Source organism: Mustelus asterias, chromosome 19 (assembly GCF_964213995.1).
Source record: "Mustelus asterias chromosome 19, sMusAst1.hap1.1, whole genome shotgun sequence".
Lineage (NCBI taxonomy): Eukaryota > Metazoa > Chordata > Chondrichthyes > Carcharhiniformes > Triakidae > Mustelus > Mustelus asterias.
In genome coordinates, this window is record NC_135819.1 from 8,101,078 (window position 1) to 8,118,754 (window position 17,677).

Below are 17,677 nucleotides of genomic sequence, written 5' to 3' on the forward strand. Positions count from 1 at the left end.
GACTGGGCCACATCACGGGCAAATCACTGCTGTTAAAACTTGTTTGCTGCATGAACCATTCCCTCTGCTTTAACTGTACCTCATGTGTACATCACCACTGCCACAAGGAAACCCCTGTTTGAGTTGTCATCAATTTAATGACACATTGAGCTGAAAGCTGTTCCTCACGTCCGTTCCTCAGTGACCTGGGTGCTTTCAGGCTTGTCCCACCCTCCCCCTCCCAAATACCCAGCACCAATCGGCACTCGGCAGCGACCAAAGTGTTTGTGTAATTTCAGACCAAAGGACCTTGTGGCTGAAGCCCAGCAGCCCCACCACAGTGTCTCTAAACTCCGGTGTCTCTTTCCTCGGTACTTGCAAAGCTCCAACCCATCTCCAGCCGCTCACGTCCCTGCCAGAACCTGAGACAGGACTGACTGCTAAATATTTATTAACTCCCAAGTGACCTTGCTATTTATTCTTCGTTTTAATACTGGTAACGATGTAAATTAAATTCAACGGTGAAGGGACATTTGTAATTGATCCCAGAATTTAATCTAATAACGGAATTTGAAATATTCACTAAACGGCGGGCCCTGGTTACCCCCGAGTGGTAAGCAGAGACCTTTTTTATGCAGTAACAAATCCCCGGATCTAGCATGATAAATCAACAAGTACAGTTTGGAGAATAGTACTGTTAGTGTTGCGAATGTGGCCTTGGCCATCTCGGTTAAATTAGCAGTTTGCAAATGAAATTGGGGGACCAGATATTGGCCTTGTTTACTGGAAGCAGCAGGATGGCAAATGTGTCAATGTTTATGGTACTCTGGGAATATTAAATCAGCGTTCCCACACTGCTGCGTGCAGTATACTGGAGCGGTGGGGGTGTGTGAAGAAATGTGTGAAGAACGTCTTCAGTAATGGGACAGCAGATGACGTGAGTGCTTTTGACATTCTGAACAGCTGAAATGATTTATTCCTTTGTAAAGCGTGAAAAAAAATCCTTTTGTTTCTCTTGCAGATCAGCCTGATAGTAAAAAAATAGCAGCACAAAGCGATCGTAAGTAGCCTACTTCTTATTTGCACCTACAAAAAAATGATTTGATCTGTTTTGTCGCTGGGAGTTGAGACAGATGTGAAATCTCCTGGTCACAGTACCACAGCCAGCTGATTCACACTTGTAGCAGTGGATCTGTCTGCATGGTGTTATCACACTGAATTGCAATTCCTTTCTTTCAATGTTGGGTTGTTAACAGGGCACTTGAAGCTTGCGAATGTTTTGCGTAACTACAGATCAGAGTAGTGGTTATGAAATAAAGGCATTGCACAGACTGTACCTGGCAGCTCGTATATTGGCTGATTACTGTAGGAAATAAACTTGGTTACAGCACTGCTGTGCTGACTTAAGTCCTTCTCAACAATCAGCGAGTGAACATTTTGCTGAAATATTTGAAACTGGCTTCCGTGGAATAAGATGTTCAGTTGTAACACTTGAGCCTGAGAATTAGACTTTCATGATTTACTTGTGTGGCATTTGGATAAATAAATGCAGTCAAATAACGGGTGCAGATTTACCCTGGTCTCCTGGGATTACTTTTTGAACATTTTTACCTTGGTGCTTTTGGAAAGATCCCATGGCGAAACTGCTTTATCTCCGGTTTAAGAAAACAAAATGATGGTTGAATATCAAAGAACTGGTTGGACAGAGAGCTTAAATGGAATTAGGTTTCCACTGTTGAACTTTCATAGCCTCCACTGAGCAGAAAGGAGTCCCATAACATGGTACTTCTGAAATAAAGATTTTTGTAGGCAGATGCTCTGAAGGTCACTTTCTAGCTTGTGTCAGCAAAGGTTGGCCTGGGCATTTGTAGATTAAAAGTGTTAATTTTGTGTTAGACTTCTCCATTTGTTGCACTGAATCCAGCCGTTTGACTCACGGTTGACTTGATATTTCTGTCAACTGGTAAAACAGAAATTCCCTTTCTGCGTTGTGGTTTCAGTACAGTTACAGAGACCGAGTGTTTTTGATTCACGGTGTCAATCGCAAAATGCAGTGGCAGTGGTGGACAAGTAACTAGCTTTCAGTGTAAATTGGTCACTCAGTTCCTTGGCAGCCTGGTCATTTGCAACATTCCCACACTCCTGCATCAAATCCACGGCTTTGGCTTAACATCAGTTTGATTGCAGTTTGTGTGGTTCGTTGAAATAATATTTCTGAGGGCTTTTCTAATTGATATGATAGCTGGTCATTTCCCCCCGTTTAATGGATGTTCCCATCGTGGGATGTCTAAGTGCCTAGCAATGAATTGATGTTTATTGTGTTAAGAAGCGACTCAAAATTATGAACATTTTGTGTGGTTATGCTGAAGGAGTTTGAATAAATTTGATTTTCACATTTATGGCACGAGTGTATTTGAATTTTATTATTGCTGTGTTACATTGGAAGATTATATTTTTCCCTTAACTGGGTCCCTGTTTTTCTCCCCTAGCGATTGGAGCTCAGCTTGCAGCAATACATCAGCAAAGGTAAGGAGAGCTTAATGTTGAAGGTAAATATAGAGCTTCCCCTTCATGGGCCAGAGATGGAGTCTAGTTCCAAGTCAGGCCCATCAAGATGTCCCAACATTCAATCCCCTGTCTGTGCTGCCAGCAGATCCTGACTGCGAAAGCACCGAGACACCACAAGCCTCTGGTTTAGTCTGGAGTCCTTTTGATGGTCACTGTGCAGCAATCTTTCCCAGAAGCTCGGACGTGGATAACTTGAGTCTGAAAGCCTGTTCCCCCCTCGATCAAAACTCGCATGTGATTAGTGGACACGGCAATGAGGTATGCAGGGCTGTCAGTCACTATGGAGCTGAGCTCCAAGAGACAGCCCCTTCAGGAGGGATGGAAATGAAGAGAAAAAAGCTGCTTCAGCACCTTTCCTCAAAGGTAAATTGTTTAACAGTTTAGAATTGGAGATGTGGACAGTGTGGTTACCGTAAGTCAGCAGTGATATAGCACTGCAAGTATTAATGTATGCAGCATGTTCAATAAGGCATTATTTAAAAGGCTTGGACATCATGAAGTAGTGGCATGTTGGTTCATATCTGACTACCCAAGAGCTAATAAACCCTTTTTTCCAAAGGGAAAATTGGGGCGAGTGAATCTTGGGATTCTCTTGTGCAATCTGTTTCTGTCAATTTGTTTGGTTTTGGCATCTATCTTCTTTTCCAGGGCAACCCTCACAGAGGATTACAGAGTGCCAGATGGGATGGTTGGTCTTGGTAAGTTTATGCTGGAATAACGAGCAAGTGAAGTTTTAATTTTTTATTTTCAGTTTTAATCCTCCTATCGCTGAAGGCAAGGCATCGACTCCAGTACCTTGTCCAAGTAACCCTTCTTCATGAGACCAGACAGCTCATGTCCTGACCAAATTCCCATGCACCTACACAGAAGGGGCTATCTGTTTTTGATTATTGGATTCTAACAAGCTAGTTCTGTAGCTTATCTGTATTCTGAAAGTCCGAACTGATGCAGTATCTTAATGTGTGGGAGTGTCCAATGTTTAAAAAGACATGGAGATCGTTTAAACTGGTTTGACTCTTAAAGTGTGTGTAACACGGTGCGGCTCAGTGTTTTTTTAATCATTCCTACTCGCATTTTAATTTCAGTTCGACCGAAACACTTGATAGCTGTTCAAAATTGTCCCTGCGTTTGTGTAGATCATTTATGTGTATTTAAGCACAGTGGGGCAATCGATTAAACAGCTCGGTGGGTAATTCCCACAATAACGACCTCATAAAGTGCTTTAATACTTCAAATCAGCAGGTGGGGCAATATTGTGTAAACCCGTAACTCGGATTTATTGGTGTGTGAAGCCCCATTTCAAAGTGAGAAGGTCCCAGTTGACCCAGCCCCGTGCAGTTGCGTTAATCTCAGAAGATACTCTTTGTTCCCAAGGCTTATAAATTGAAGGCAGAGAATTAGACAGAGTTCCTACTTGTGCTATCTAACCTCTTGTGGAAACGTTTTGAGCATGGAGGTGTTCTACTGCATAAACTTGTCATCCCACAAACCCCTCAACGCTCTCCCGTCTCACTGATGCAAAATGGTCACTTGGGGCAAGATACTGAAGGTCTCCCACCATCTGTGGAACCATACGTGGGAACGCATTCAGCAGATGTGGGGTGTGGAGAGGAAATTGTAACAGGAAACTTGGAGATTCTCGGGGTGTACGAAGTGCTGCAGTTAGTTTTGTGAGGATGGAGGTGATATGCTTTGGGGGGGGGGGGGGTACTGAGGGGGGGGGGTTACTCTCTGGTTATACTTGCATATATATCTGCCTGTTACTTGTAACACGCATGCTCACTTAATAGTTGGACAAGTATTAGACTTATTAAGGTGGTTTGATTTCAACGACTGTCGCTACATTATATTGATCTGCAATATTGACAGCAATGAAAGTTGCTCCAAGCCCCTATATAGTGTATTTGGATGAGCAAGGCATAATATTGTGGTGTAATCCTGCCCAATTTGTGAAATCTTGGTTTGTTTTAGTTATAGGAAGAGGCGGGGAACAGATAAACCGAATACAACAGGAGTCTGGCTGCAAAGTACAGATTGCACCAGGTATTTAAACTTTAATCTTGTTTCTTTACCCTTTCAAAATTTGTCAATCCACGTTGCCGTCTTTTCTGACAGTTAAAAGTCGATTGCAAGCGTTGAAGGTTAAAGTAAATGTCTTCTCAGGTGTGAGGAAGGTGTATTCTCAGGCTGTTGTGCTGTCTCTGGGCTTGACGTTCTTGTTAGTTGAATTGATGAACAAAGATAAACGTAGAAGTGCTTGAATGAATAGCTCGTGGGGTTTTCCTGAATGCTTAATGGATGCATCTCTGCCCCAGATAGCATGGCTTCCAGGTTTGCCCTGTGCTAAGCAAGCTAATTTCAGCTTGGGCAGTGGCTGGTGCTTCATAGTCAAAGTTACTGCTTCATTAAGTTGTAGAGAGAAGTTAGCGGGCTCCAGTTCCAGCTCTCCCATTTCCTTTGGTTGGGAGCAGATGTCAAGCAAGGACATATTTTGGCGCAGTGGTTATCATTTCAGTGGTCAAATAACTGGCCCAAGCTTCCTGCCTAGGTTGTTCTGTGAAGAGTGAATCAATTGGCTGCGATGTCAGCAAGCTGTTGGCACCCACAACAAACGCGTACCTGTCGAAATGTAACTGATAATCGGAATTGTTTTCAAACTAAACCAGAGGGAAGGAATTGTGTGTAAGTTGTAATTGTAATGTGTCCTCAACACTAATTGGATCAAAACTATGAGTTGAACATAAGAACATAAGAAATAGGAGTAGGCCATCTAGCCCCTCGAGCCTGCCCCGCCATTCAATAAGATCATGGCTGATCTGAAGTGGATCAGTTCCACTTACCCGCCTGATCCCCATAACCCCTAATTCCCTTCCCAATCAGGAATCCATCTATCCGTGATTTAAACATATTCAACGAGGTAGCCTCCACCACTTCAGTGGGCAGAGAATTCCAGAGATTCACCACCCTCTGAGAGAAGAAGTTCCTCCTCAACTCTGTCCTAAACTGACCCCCCCTTTATTTTGAGGCTGTGCCCTCCAGTTCTAGTTTCCTTTCGAAGTGGAAACAATGTCCGATGCCGAGACTGTGCCGTATCCTTGTTCTTCCCTTCAAAAATGGTTCTCCCTCATCCAACTCCTGTCCTTGAATAGAAATATTATTCTTCAAGGCATTGGGGCGGGGGGGGGGGGGGGGGGGGGGGGGGCGGGGTGGTGAGGTGGGAGATAGAGTAACTCGTGGATCTCATTCTGGCCATTGGCTATGTTGCTTCAAAAACTATTCAGGATTTGGTCCCAACAGCTTGTGTTGGTGGAAATCAAAATAAATTGTAATTTTTCTTTCTTCCTCAGGGCCAAATAGTGATGGTGAGTATGACTACATTTTGTGTTTTGATATGTGGTGTAACACGCACACTTTTACATCCTACCTTTCCCTCTGTGATTTGCCAATCTTAGCCAAAACAAAATGGGTTTGCAACATGTTTTTGTAAAGTCGGATTGAATCCAGTGTGATCACAGCAAATATTTGATCAGTTTTCTTTCCAAGAACTGCATGCTGCTAATTGAAAGTATGCAATAGTTTCCCTCTGTCACAAGCAGATTACAGCTCAGTTGAATCCCCTCCAAAAAGAGCTTTACTGCATCAGAAATCTAAATGCTGCTTAAGTTTGTGACCTGCAGCCTGAAACTGGTGTTTAATGACTTTAAACATAGTGGGCGCTGCACTTGTGAACTGAGGGAGATCAAGATTATTCCTGATGCAGTTGTGGAGAAATGTTAATGTGCTAAAAGGATTGTGACTTCTGTCCAGTTGCAAAGTCCTTGTTCTAAATTCTAATCTTCCACCTTGTGGTTGTGGAAGTTTATACTGTGGCCCATTCAACAAACTGGCAGACTTTAACTACTTCTGTGGGAAAGTCTTAAAGGGCTATTCATTTCTTTCTCCTTCCATGAGCATGTTTCTATTCATTGTGCTGGGAAGTTGTGTTTCAAATACACTTAACTGGAACCTGTTTTCCCGCAGAAAGCGGAGGTTTGCCGGAACGATGTGTCTCGCTGACCGGAAATTCGGAGTCAATTCAGTAAGTACAAATGCCCCAGTTACTGTTAAGTGCGGGCCTGCCCTGTCGCCACGCGGAGAAGCAGTGTTTAGGGATGAGGCAGTGCCCCTCTCCATGTCCCACCCTTGGGTGTTGTTGGGTTTAGAACATAGAACAGTACAGCACAGAACAGGCCCTTTGGCCCTCGATGTTGTGCCGAGCTTTGTCTAAAACCAAGATCAAGCTATCCCACTCCCTATCATTCTGGTGTGCTCCATGTGCCTATCCAATAACCGCTTGAAAGTTCCTAAAGTGTCCGACTCCACTATCACAGCAGGCAGTCCATTCCACACCCCAACCACTCTCTGAGTAAAGAACCTACCTTGGACATCCCTTCTATATTTCCCACCATGAACCTTATAGTTATGCCCCCTAGTAACAGCTACATTCACCCGAGGAAATAGTCTCTGAACGTCCACTCTATCTATCCCCCTCATCATCTTATAAACCTCTATTAAGTCGCCTCTCATCCTCCTCCGCTCCAAAGAGAAAAGCCCTAGCTCCCTCAACCGTTCCTCATAAGACCTACCCTACAAACCAGGTAGCATCCTGGTAAATCTCCTCTACACTCTCTCCAATGCTTCCACATCCTTCTTATAGTGAGGTGACCAGAACTGCACACAATATTCCAAATGTGGTCTCACCAAAGTCCTGTACAGTTGGAGCATAACCCCACGGCTCTTAAACTCAAACCCCCTGTTAATAAACGCTAACACACTATAGACCTTCTTCACAGCTCTATCCACTTGAGTGGCAACCTTCAGAGAGCTGTGGATATGAACCCCAAGATCTCTGTTCCTTCACATTCCTCAGAACCCTGCCATTGACCCTGTAATCCTCATTCAAATTTGTCCTACCAAAATGAATCACTCTCACTTATCAGAGTTAAACACCATCTGCCATTTTTCGGCCCAGCTCTGCATCCTATCAATGTCTCTTTGCAGCCTACAACAGCCCTCCACCTCATCCACTCCTCCACCTCATCCACTACTCCACCAATCTTGGTGTCATCAGCAAATTTACTGACCCACTCTTCAGCCCCCCCTCCTCCAAGTCATTGAAAGAAATCAGGTCTCAATCAAAGGAGCACGATTGGGCAATCGGGTTCCCTGGCACAGTTGGACAACTGAGTTCCCTTCCCGAGGTCTTTTCGCCTTAATTGAGTTCTTTCAATAACAGTAACAGCTTTGCTTTTGAACCTGTGGAATCCTTTGACCAAACTAGGAAGGGGAGAGGCTGAAGGTGTAAAGATCAGAATGCCTTCTGGAGTATACTTGCATTGCTGGCTTGAGAAGAAATCTTTGCTGTATTTGAGTTCTTCAAAAGTTTATTTATTAGTATCAGAAGTAGGCTTGCATTAATGCTGCAATGAAGTTAGGGTGAAAATCCCCTGGTTGCCACACTCCGGCACCTGTTCAGGTACACTGAGGGAGAATTTAGCATGGCTAATGCACGTAACCAGCACGTCTTTCAGACTGGGAGGAAACCGGAGCACCCGGAAGAAACCCACGCAGACATGGGGAGAACATGCAGACTCCACGTGGACAGTGAACCAAGCTGGGAATTGAACCCGGGTCCCTGGAGCTGAGGAAACCGTGCTAACCACTGTGCCACCGTGCTGTTAGCTTCACCAGCTGTTCTGCTGATTACATCAGCCTCCAAATCTTCAGCAAAACCTTGCTTTACTTGGTCAGAAATTCTATTTCCCTGCAAAACCCAAGTTTCAGAACTGTTAGAATATTTCTAGTCTGTTACAGGAAAGAATCCTGGCTCCCTTAATGAGAGCCTCATAGAGTCATAGAGGTTTACAGCATGGAAACAGGCCCTTCAGCCCAACTTGTCCATGCCACCCTTTTTTTTTAAAACCCCTAAGCTAACCCCAATTGCCTGCATTTGGCCCATATCCCTCTATACCCATCGTACCCATGTAACTATCTAAATGCTTTTTAAAAGATAAAATTGTACCCACCTCTACTACTACCTCTGGCAGCTTGTTCCAGACACTCACTACCCTCTGAAAAAATTGCCCCATTGGACACTTTTGTATCTCTCCCCTCTCACCTTAAACTTATGCCCTCTAGTTTTAGACTCCCCTACCTTTGGGAAAAGATATTGAGTATCTACCTTGTCTATGCCCCTCATTATTTTATGGACCTCTATAAGGTCACCCCTCAGCCTCCTACACTCCAGAGAAAAAACGTCCCAGTCTATCCAGCCTCTCCTTATAACTCAAACCATCAAGTCCCGGTAGCATCCTAGAAATCTTTTCTGCACTCTTTCTAGCTTAATATCCTTTCTATAATAGGGTGACCAGAATTGCACACAGTATTCCAAGTGTGGCCTTACCAATGTCTTGTACAACTTCAACAAGACGTCCCAACTCCTGTATTCAATGTTCTGATCAATGAAACCAAGCATGCCGAATGCCGCCTTCACCACTCTGTCCACCTGTGACTCAACTTTCAATGAGCTATGAACATATACCCCATGATCTCTTTGTTCTGTAACTCTCCCCAACTCTCTACCATTAACTGCGTAAGTCCTGCCCTGGTTCAATCTACCAAAATGCATCACCTCACATTTGTCTAAATTCAACTCCATCTGCCATTCGTCAGCCCACTGGCCCAATTGATCAAGATCCCGCTGCAATTGGAGATAACCTTCCTCACTGTCCACCATGCCACCAATCTTGGTGTCATCTGCAAACTTAACTAACCATGCCCCCTATAATCTCATCCAAATCATTGATATAAATGACAAATAACAGTGGGCCCAACACTGATCCCTGAGGCACACTGCTGGTCACAGGCCTCCAGTTTGAAAAACAACTCTCTACAACCACAGAAGCCAATTTTGTATCCAATTAAATACTCACGTTCTCATAAATTCAGCCTCATGCCACACATTGTCAGATAGGGTGCAGAATATTATCGCCTCTTTAAACATTTGAGGAGGGTTTTCTTTCAATTTGCAGCTTCCTTTGTAATGGAGCTGCAAGAGCATTGCAGGATTTCCCAGGGATTGACGCTGTTTTCCAGTAATTAAAATAGCAATGAAATGCTTTGTGTAATGCTGCTTGCATTCATACGGTTTATATTTACAGGACAGCAAAAATGCTACTGGATGAGATCGTGTCTCGGGGTCGAGGTGGGACTCCAGGTCAGACCCACGATACCACAAACGGCCAAAATGGATCCATTCAGGAGATTGTGATTCCAGCAGGAAAGGCTGGACTAATTATTGGCAAAGGTGGAGAGACCATCAAACAACTTCAGGTACGGGCAGGGTGAAGAGGAGAAAGGAACCTGATGGGTAAAAGTCCAAATGATCCGATGAAGCCAGTCTGAAAGATGACTTTATTCTGTATATTAAATCCAAGTTCCCAAACAGAATGGGTTGGGTGTCCTAACGATGTGTAGGTTCAGACAGGAACCAGTTCAGAACATTCTTATCGAATGAGATTGCTGCCTCTCGCTCCTAGTTCCATTCGGCAGTCTAAAGCCGGAGAATCAGAGTTGGGCCAAATGATTATTTGAAGTGAATTGTCACTGTTCAGAATCAGGAGCCCAACTGTCCCGACGCTAGTTATTTACACAACAGCAAATCGTGATTGAAATTGATGGGACATCCTAAAAAGTATTGAGACAAGTTATATCTTGAACATAGTCACATTTTACAGGAAGAGACAGTCCGTATATGGAGGAAAGGTGAAAGGCCTGTCAACCCAGCAGAGTGCGCCAGAGTAACACCTGGGGGGGGGTTCGGCCAAACCTTGGAGAGCTGCCTCACAAATTAGTCAAAAACAGTCTGACACGGTCATACTCATGGAATCATACCTTACAGGCAACATGCCGAATACCGCCATCACCATCCCTGGAATGGGCTGTCCGAGAGGTTTAGAGGTTTACAGCCTGGAAACAGGTCCTTCAGCCCAACCTGTCCATGCCGCCTTGTTTTTACCACTCAGCTAGTCCCAATTGCCTGCGTTTGGCCCACATCCCTCTATACCCATCTTACCCATGTAACTCTAAATGCTTTTTAAAAGACAAAATTGTACCTGCCTCTACTACTACCTCTGGCAGCTTGTTCCAGACACTCAACACCCTCTGTGTGGAAACAATTGCCCCTCTGGATCTTTAAGTATCTCTACCCTCTCACCGTAAGCCTATGCCCTCTAGTTTTGGACTCCCCTACCTTTGGGAAATGATGTTGACTATCTACCATATCTGTGCCCCTCATTATTTTATAGACCTCTATAAGATCACCCCTAAGCCTCCTACGCTCCAGAGAAAAAAGTCCCAATCTATTCAACCTCTTCTTTATAACTTAAGCCATCAAGTCCTGGTAGCATCCTAGTAAATCTGGTAGCGAGATCTGGAATACTCCAGAGAGAGAAAAACAGAGAGAGCTTGAAACACAGAGTCTGGCAGCATCTGTAGAGGGAGAAAGAATTAATGTTGCCAAACCCACTCAGTATTTCCTACATTTCTTGTTTTCATTTCAGATTTCCGATATCCGCAGTATTTTGCTTTGGTCTGCTGTTTCAGAGAGTGTTAGATGAAGGACCTGATGACAAATTTGGAGCACTTTGTAAATTTGGAGTTTAAATAAATGCCTGTTTTGTGTTTTTAAAAAAACACTTGTGAGCAAATTGTGTTACATCTCTGGTTTGCAGGTAGAATGGTGTATGTTAAGACTTGACGTGCTGCACTCCACTTAATTGCCCAAAGAAATGTAATCCTTCCACCAGAACTTGCTGATGATGCAAATACAGAAATTGTAATTAACTTTGCGGACTGCTGGTTTTTAGATCAGGATTTGCATTCTCAATTTTATCAACAGGGATCCTACTAGTCTTCTCTTTTTTTTTTCATATTCTAATCCTAAAGGTTCTGCATTCTTTGTAAACAGGAACGTGCAGGAGTGAAGATGATTTTAATCCAAGATGGTTCACAAAATGCTAATGTAGATAAACCGCTCCGAATTATCGGTGACCCTTTTAAAGTCCAGGTATGAGCTTTGATTGTATATCTGAGGTCAGGTTGCACCATCTAATTGCCGTTATCACCACTTCTGCCTCCAGAGCCTCTGCCAACTCCACCCACTGCTGCAAGATCATCTTGGCAAGCACTGATATCCTGGGCTGCTTTCCTCCACTTCCAACATCTCCTTAAACACCTCTTCCATTTTCACTGACTGGTGTGAGGATTTTGTCAGTAAGATTGTCTCTGTTGTTTCCCTCTTCCCCGTGCTGACCAAAGCAAACCTTCCATGTCCCAACTTCTTAACCATACCGAGTTTCTTTTCCCTTGCATTCTCCCCTACCATGTCCTCCAGAGACACACCACTAGCTCCCTTGACCCTGTAAGCTGCTTCCCCCCCCCCCCCCCCCCCCCAACCTGCCATCATGGCCATGATGCTTTGTGATGATTTTCCCCCTCCACTATTCCCCTTCTTTTTTTTTATACTTTTCCAATTCAATCAAATCAAGTCCAATTCAGAGTTTCAACAAGTTGAGACATTTCCGATCCAAGCTGACAAGACAGGGCCTCCACTCCTGTCTTGGGCCTGATCTACATGAGCCAAGCTGATTGGAGTAGGTGCAGACTCACCTCCTCCAAGGCTTGATCTCATTTGCATCTTAGCCAAAAGGCCGAGATGCCGCTTTTTAAAAATTGCTTCAAATGAAACAACCTGCCCTCAAAAAATCTGCCTTTTCCCCTTCTGAACTACTGCCCAACCCCTCCAGATATGGAACGGTTTTATCCTAACAGGTGTCACCCCTGGGTTTGAATGAACCCCAGAGCTAAAAGGGTGTTTATTATCTGCCTGTAGTCGGCATGGAAACGGGACTTGATTAGTGTCTTTTTAAAGTTTATTTATTAGTCACATTACCTTAGTCACATAGCTTACATTAACACTGCAATGAAGTTACTGTGAAATTCCCCAAGCCGCCACAGTCCGGCGCCTGTTCGGCCCTGGTAATTATAGACCGGTTAGTCTTACTTCGGTGGTTGGTAAATTGATGGAAAGGGTCCTTAGGGATGGGATTTACGACCATTTAGAAAGATGCGGATTAATCCGAGATAGTCAGCACGGATTCGTGAAGGGCAAGTCGTGCCTCACAAATTTGATAGAATTTTTTGAGGAGGTAACTAAGTGTGTTGATGAAGGTAGGGCAGTTGATGTCATATACATGGATTTTAGTAAGGCGTTTGATAAGGTCCCCCATGGTCGGCTTATGATGAAAGTGAGGAGGTGTGGGATAGAGGGAAAGTTGGCCGATTGGATAGGTAACTGGCTGTCTGACCGAAGACAGAGGGTGGTGGTCGATGGAAAATTTTCGGATTGGAGGCAGGTTGCTAGCGGTGTGCCGCAGGGATCAGTGCTTGGTCCTCTGCTCTTTGTGATTTTTATTAATGACTTAGAGGAGGGGGCTGAAGGGTGGATCAGTAAATTTGCTGATGACACCAAGATTGGTGGAGTAGTGGATGAGGTGGAGGGCTGTTGTAGGCTGCAAAGAGACATAGATAGGATGCAAAGCTGGGCTGAAAAATGGCAAATGGAGTTTAACCCTGATAAATGTGAGGTGATTCATTTTGGTAGGACAAATTTAAATGTGGATTACAGGGTCAAAGGTAGGGTTCTGAAGACTGGAGGAACAGAGAGATCTTGGGGTCCATATCCACAGATCTCTAAAGGTTGCCACTCAAGTGGATAGAGCTGTGAAGAAGGCCTGTAGTGTGTTAGCCTTTATTAACAGGGGGTTGGAGTTTAAGAGCCGTGGGGTTATGCTGCAACTGTACAGGACCTTGGTGAGACCACATTTGGAATATTGTGTGCAGTTCTGGTCACCTCACTATAGGAAGGATGTGGAAGCGCTGGAAGGAGTGCAGAGGAGATTTACCAGGATGCTGCCTGGTTTGGAGGGTAGGTCATATGAGGAAAGGTTGAGGGAGCTAGGGCTATTCTCTCTGGAGCGGAGGCGGCTGAGGGGAGACTTGATAGAGGTGTATAAAATGATGAAGGGGATAGATAGAGTGAACGTTCAAAGACTATTTCCTCGGGTGGATGGAGCTATTACAAGGGGGCATAACTATAGGGTTCGTGGTGGGAGATACAGGACGGATATCAGAGGTAGGTTCTTTACGCAGAGAGTGGTTGGGGTGTGGAATGGACTGCCTGCAGTGATAGTGGAGTCAGACACTTTAGAAACATTTAAGCGGTTATTGGATAGGCACATGGAGCACACCAGGATGATAGGGAGTGGGATAGCTTGATCTTGGTTTCAGATAAAGCTCGGCACAACATCGTGGGCCGAAGGGCCTGTTCTGTGCTGTACTGTTCTATGTTCTATGTTCTAATGCACCTAAACAGCACGTTTTTCCGAATGTGGGAGGAAACCGGAGCACCCGGAGGAAACCCACGCAGACACGGGGAGAACGTGCAAAATGCACACAGACAGTGACCCAAGCCGGGAATCGAACCTGGGACCCTGCTGCTGTGAAGCAGCAGTGCTAACCACTGCGCCACCATATCTAGTTCAGGGGTTCCCAACCTTTTCAGTAGCACGGCACACGCACTTCTTCTCAACTGAATCGATTGCTCATAAAGTGTCACATTTACTTTGCACCAGAAAAGTTTGCAGCAGACAATTATAATTCAAGTTAGAAAATGTAATACCATTAATCAAGAAGGAAAGGAGAATGAGAACAGTATGACAATTCAGTTAGCCTGCCAGCAGTCTTTGGGAACTCTTGTTCAGTGAAACATTTTTTAAAATTCCACCTTTGGGACCATTTCCATTCTCCGAATCAGACATTGACACGCTGTCTGAGATTTCCCCTCGCTCACAATCCAAGCATAGAATCTCAGCTCTTCTTGCCTCGGCACGCAAGCAATGTGCTCTAGATTCAGACTGGTGCATTCATCTATCAGAATGACCCAATGTAGAGGAGGCACTTAGATTCTTGGTGAAATGGCGGTAAAGTAATCAGCCAGTTCTAGAATATAGCTCCAAACCCGCCACTAGCAGTGCGCTATTCCTGCATTGATCGTGTCTGCTGTTACTTTGTGAGGTTAACTTACTTTGCTGTGAACTATTGCAGCAAGCACGAGACATGGTGATGGAGATTCTGCACGAACGTGACCAGGGAGGATTTGGGGACCGGAATGAGTTTGGCAATCGAGGAGCTGGTGGAGTTGGTGGCTTAGACGTAAGTCTGAAATGTCTATTTTTCTCTCTTTGCTTTTGGCGATTGGGGAAAATGGTGGATTTAATTTGTACTAAACTCAATGAGCCGCCTACAATTCATTAGCTGACTGCATTCTGTTTTGTTTCTGAAAGGGGATAACTACTTGAAACAGTGACTTAGTGAGCGGTAACCTTTTGATGGGTAAATCCTCCATGGAGCGGAGGCCCATTTTCTGGATTGCCAACTCTTTCAGCATTTCCCCTGACATCGCTCTCCGAGTGTTGCCAGCACTTACTGGCTGTGGTTTAAATGGGTGCCAGTCAAAATCACCTTCCTCAGAGTCCTGACAGCCTGTTCAGTTATTGAGGCCTTCGCAGTTGAGTGTAAAGCAATCCTTGCCTGTTGTGCACACTGCAGGGTACAGTCACTGGGTCGTCAGGCTTATTTCCTCTTGGCTTGATCCAGCTTCCCTGTGGTTTCAGTAACTTTGACTTTATGACCTGGGCCTAGGTTAGCAGCTGATGTTTACACTGGGGCTTCAAAGCACACAAACGGACCTGTTCAGCAGAGAGTTGCATGCTAATGAATAGACTTTTTTCCGAGACATATGTTTGCACCCCTTCGTACTTCTATTTGATTTGATTTATTATTGTCACATGTATTAGTATGCAGTTAAAAGTATTGTTTCTTGCGCACTATACAAAGCATACAGTTCATAGAGAAGGAAAGGAGAAAGTACAGAATGTAGTGTTACAGTCATAACTAGGGTGTAGAGAAAGATGCAACTTAATACGAGATAGGTCCATTCAGAAGTCTGATGGCAGCAGGAAAGTAGCTGTTCTCAAGTCTGTATGTGTCCTCAGACTTCTGTATCTTTTTCCCGGCAGAAGAAGGTGGAAGAGAAAATGTCCAGGGTGCGTGGGGTCCTTGATTACGCTGGCTGCTTTGCCGAGGCAGCAGGAAGTGTAGACAGAGTCAATGGATGGGAGGATGGTTTGCGTGACGGATTGGGCTACATTCACGACCTTTTGTAGTTTTAACTTTAGTACCAGCATGGAGGGACCAGGATCAGGTTGTTGGTGATCTAGACACCTCGAAACTTGAAGCTGTCGGGTGGGTTTAGTGATTATTCTGATGTCTGCTGCTGGCTCATGCTGCTCGTGATCTGCAATATCTACTGCCTGAAAACCCAGAGAGTGGGGTCGGGTGGGCTTGCAATGATGCAGTAACAGAGGAGGTTTAATATTGTCCAGGCACATGTGAAACCAGCCTTCCATCCATTGACTCTGTCTACACTTCCCGCTGCCTCGGCAAAGCAGCCGGCATAATTAAGGACCCCGGACATTCTGTCTTCCACTTCTGTCGGGAAAAAGATACAGAAGTCTGAGGTCACGTACCAACCGACTCAATAACAATTTCTTCCCTGCTGCTGTCAAACATTTGAATGGACCTACCTTACATTAAGTTGATCTTTCTCTACACCCTAGCTATGACAATAACACTACATTCTGCACTCTCTCCTTCTCTATGAACGGTATGCTTTGTCTGTATAGCACGCAAGAAATCAAATCAAAAGCTCGCACGTTTAAACCAATATACACTACATATAGATAATATTTATATAGGTATTAAATTATATATCTTTCTATCTAATTTGGGGCAAATTGTATTAGCCAATTGCATGGTGCTCCTTTCCCCTGCGACATCTCCTTTCTCTGTCCTCCACTTTGAATGGACGGACCCTTTGTGTTGCTGGAGAGTGAGTGCTGCTTCATTGAGGCCTCCTGCAGGCAATGCCAATGAGCTGTAACTTGAGTTTTGGTCACCCACCGTAACCAGTTTTTATACTTGCTGTTTTCTTTTTATTTTGGAGACGTTTAATTGGTACAAATAATTTCAGGTTGCAATTTTCTGTGGAGGTTAATGGGCTCATTGGATGATCTCTGGAACACCTCGCTGGGGAAAACGTGTAAACAGCGTGACTAGTTTACAGAAGCAGTTTCCATTGTAAATGTGAACGTGGGAAATAGTAATGGAGAACGTTGATGGGAATTGTGCGCAGATGTAAGAATATAGAGATGGTGTTGTGACCTGTCTGCATAATCTCCGAAATTCTAGGTACCAGTGCCACGACATTCGGTGGGAATTGTGATTGGACGAAGTGGAGAAATGATCAAGAAAATACAGAATGATGCCGGAGTCCGAATACAGTTCAAACCAGGTCAGTCCCAGTGCCTGCATTGGATGTCAGACAAACTAAATAGAAACCCTGGAGCTTTCCAGATGTTAAAATGTAGCACTGGGTGTGACTGGAGTCCACTACAATGAGAAATGCCCTGTATTGGATTAGGCACTTAATTGGACTGCACAAGCTCACCCTCCTGTTGGCAACCGGGATAACCTTTTGTACAGGCCCAACCTTCTGCAAGCTTTTGCCATTGCGAGGAGACACAGTGTTCCCAGCTGTGATACTGCCTGGGAAATAGTTCCAGAGGGGGGAGAGAGTCACAGCAATGTGCCCAACATCCTCCATTATATACCATGTAGAACCAGGAACACCTGGGTGGCTAAGGCGCAAAGGCTTCCTATTACCTTCCTATCTCGTGGCATGACTTTTTATTTTTGCTTTCTTCTCCCCTGTTCCCCCTTCTCCAGCTACATGACTGGGAGCTTGAAGATTAACTATGAGCAGAACTCATCAAATTAACACACATTCTAGAGAGTGCTTTATTTTTGAGGGGAGAATTCCAAAGAGGAGGTGATTTGAATATTGAAGGGTAACGCAGCAGCAGTGATGATGAGTTTCTCCTTGGCAGTGCAGGCTTGTTCTGATCTTGCC

At 44.5% G+C, this 17,677-nt stretch overlaps 1 protein-coding gene across 5 annotated transcripts in view; it reads left to right on the forward strand.

Annotated features, from left to right (window-relative positions):
• The window catches only part of khsrp (KH-type splicing regulatory protein), a 61,301-nt gene that overhangs the window by 23,355 nt on the left and 20,269 nt on the right, over positions 1–17,677 (forward strand). For 2 of the 5 annotated variants that reach the window (XM_078234996.1, XM_078234998.1), the window contains exons 3-12: positions 1,001–1,039; positions 2,469–2,505; positions 3,196–3,245; positions 4,519–4,590; positions 5,895–5,909; positions 6,568–6,625; positions 9,747–9,918; positions 11,555–11,653; positions 14,752–14,859; positions 16,957–17,059. In XM_078234996.1, the coding sequence (XP_078091122.1) occupies positions 1,001–1,039; positions 2,469–2,505; positions 3,196–3,245; positions 4,519–4,590; positions 5,895–5,909; positions 6,568–6,625; positions 9,747–9,918; positions 11,555–11,653; positions 14,752–14,859; positions 16,957–17,059 (753 nt within the window). The remainder of the gene's footprint in view (positions 1–1,000; positions 1,040–2,468; positions 2,506–3,195; positions 3,246–4,518; positions 4,591–5,894; positions 5,910–6,567; positions 6,626–9,746; positions 9,919–11,554; positions 11,654–14,751; positions 14,860–16,956; positions 17,060–17,677) is intronic. The other 3 variants (XM_078234997.1, XM_078234999.1, XM_078235000.1) reach the window with 2 other exon arrangements.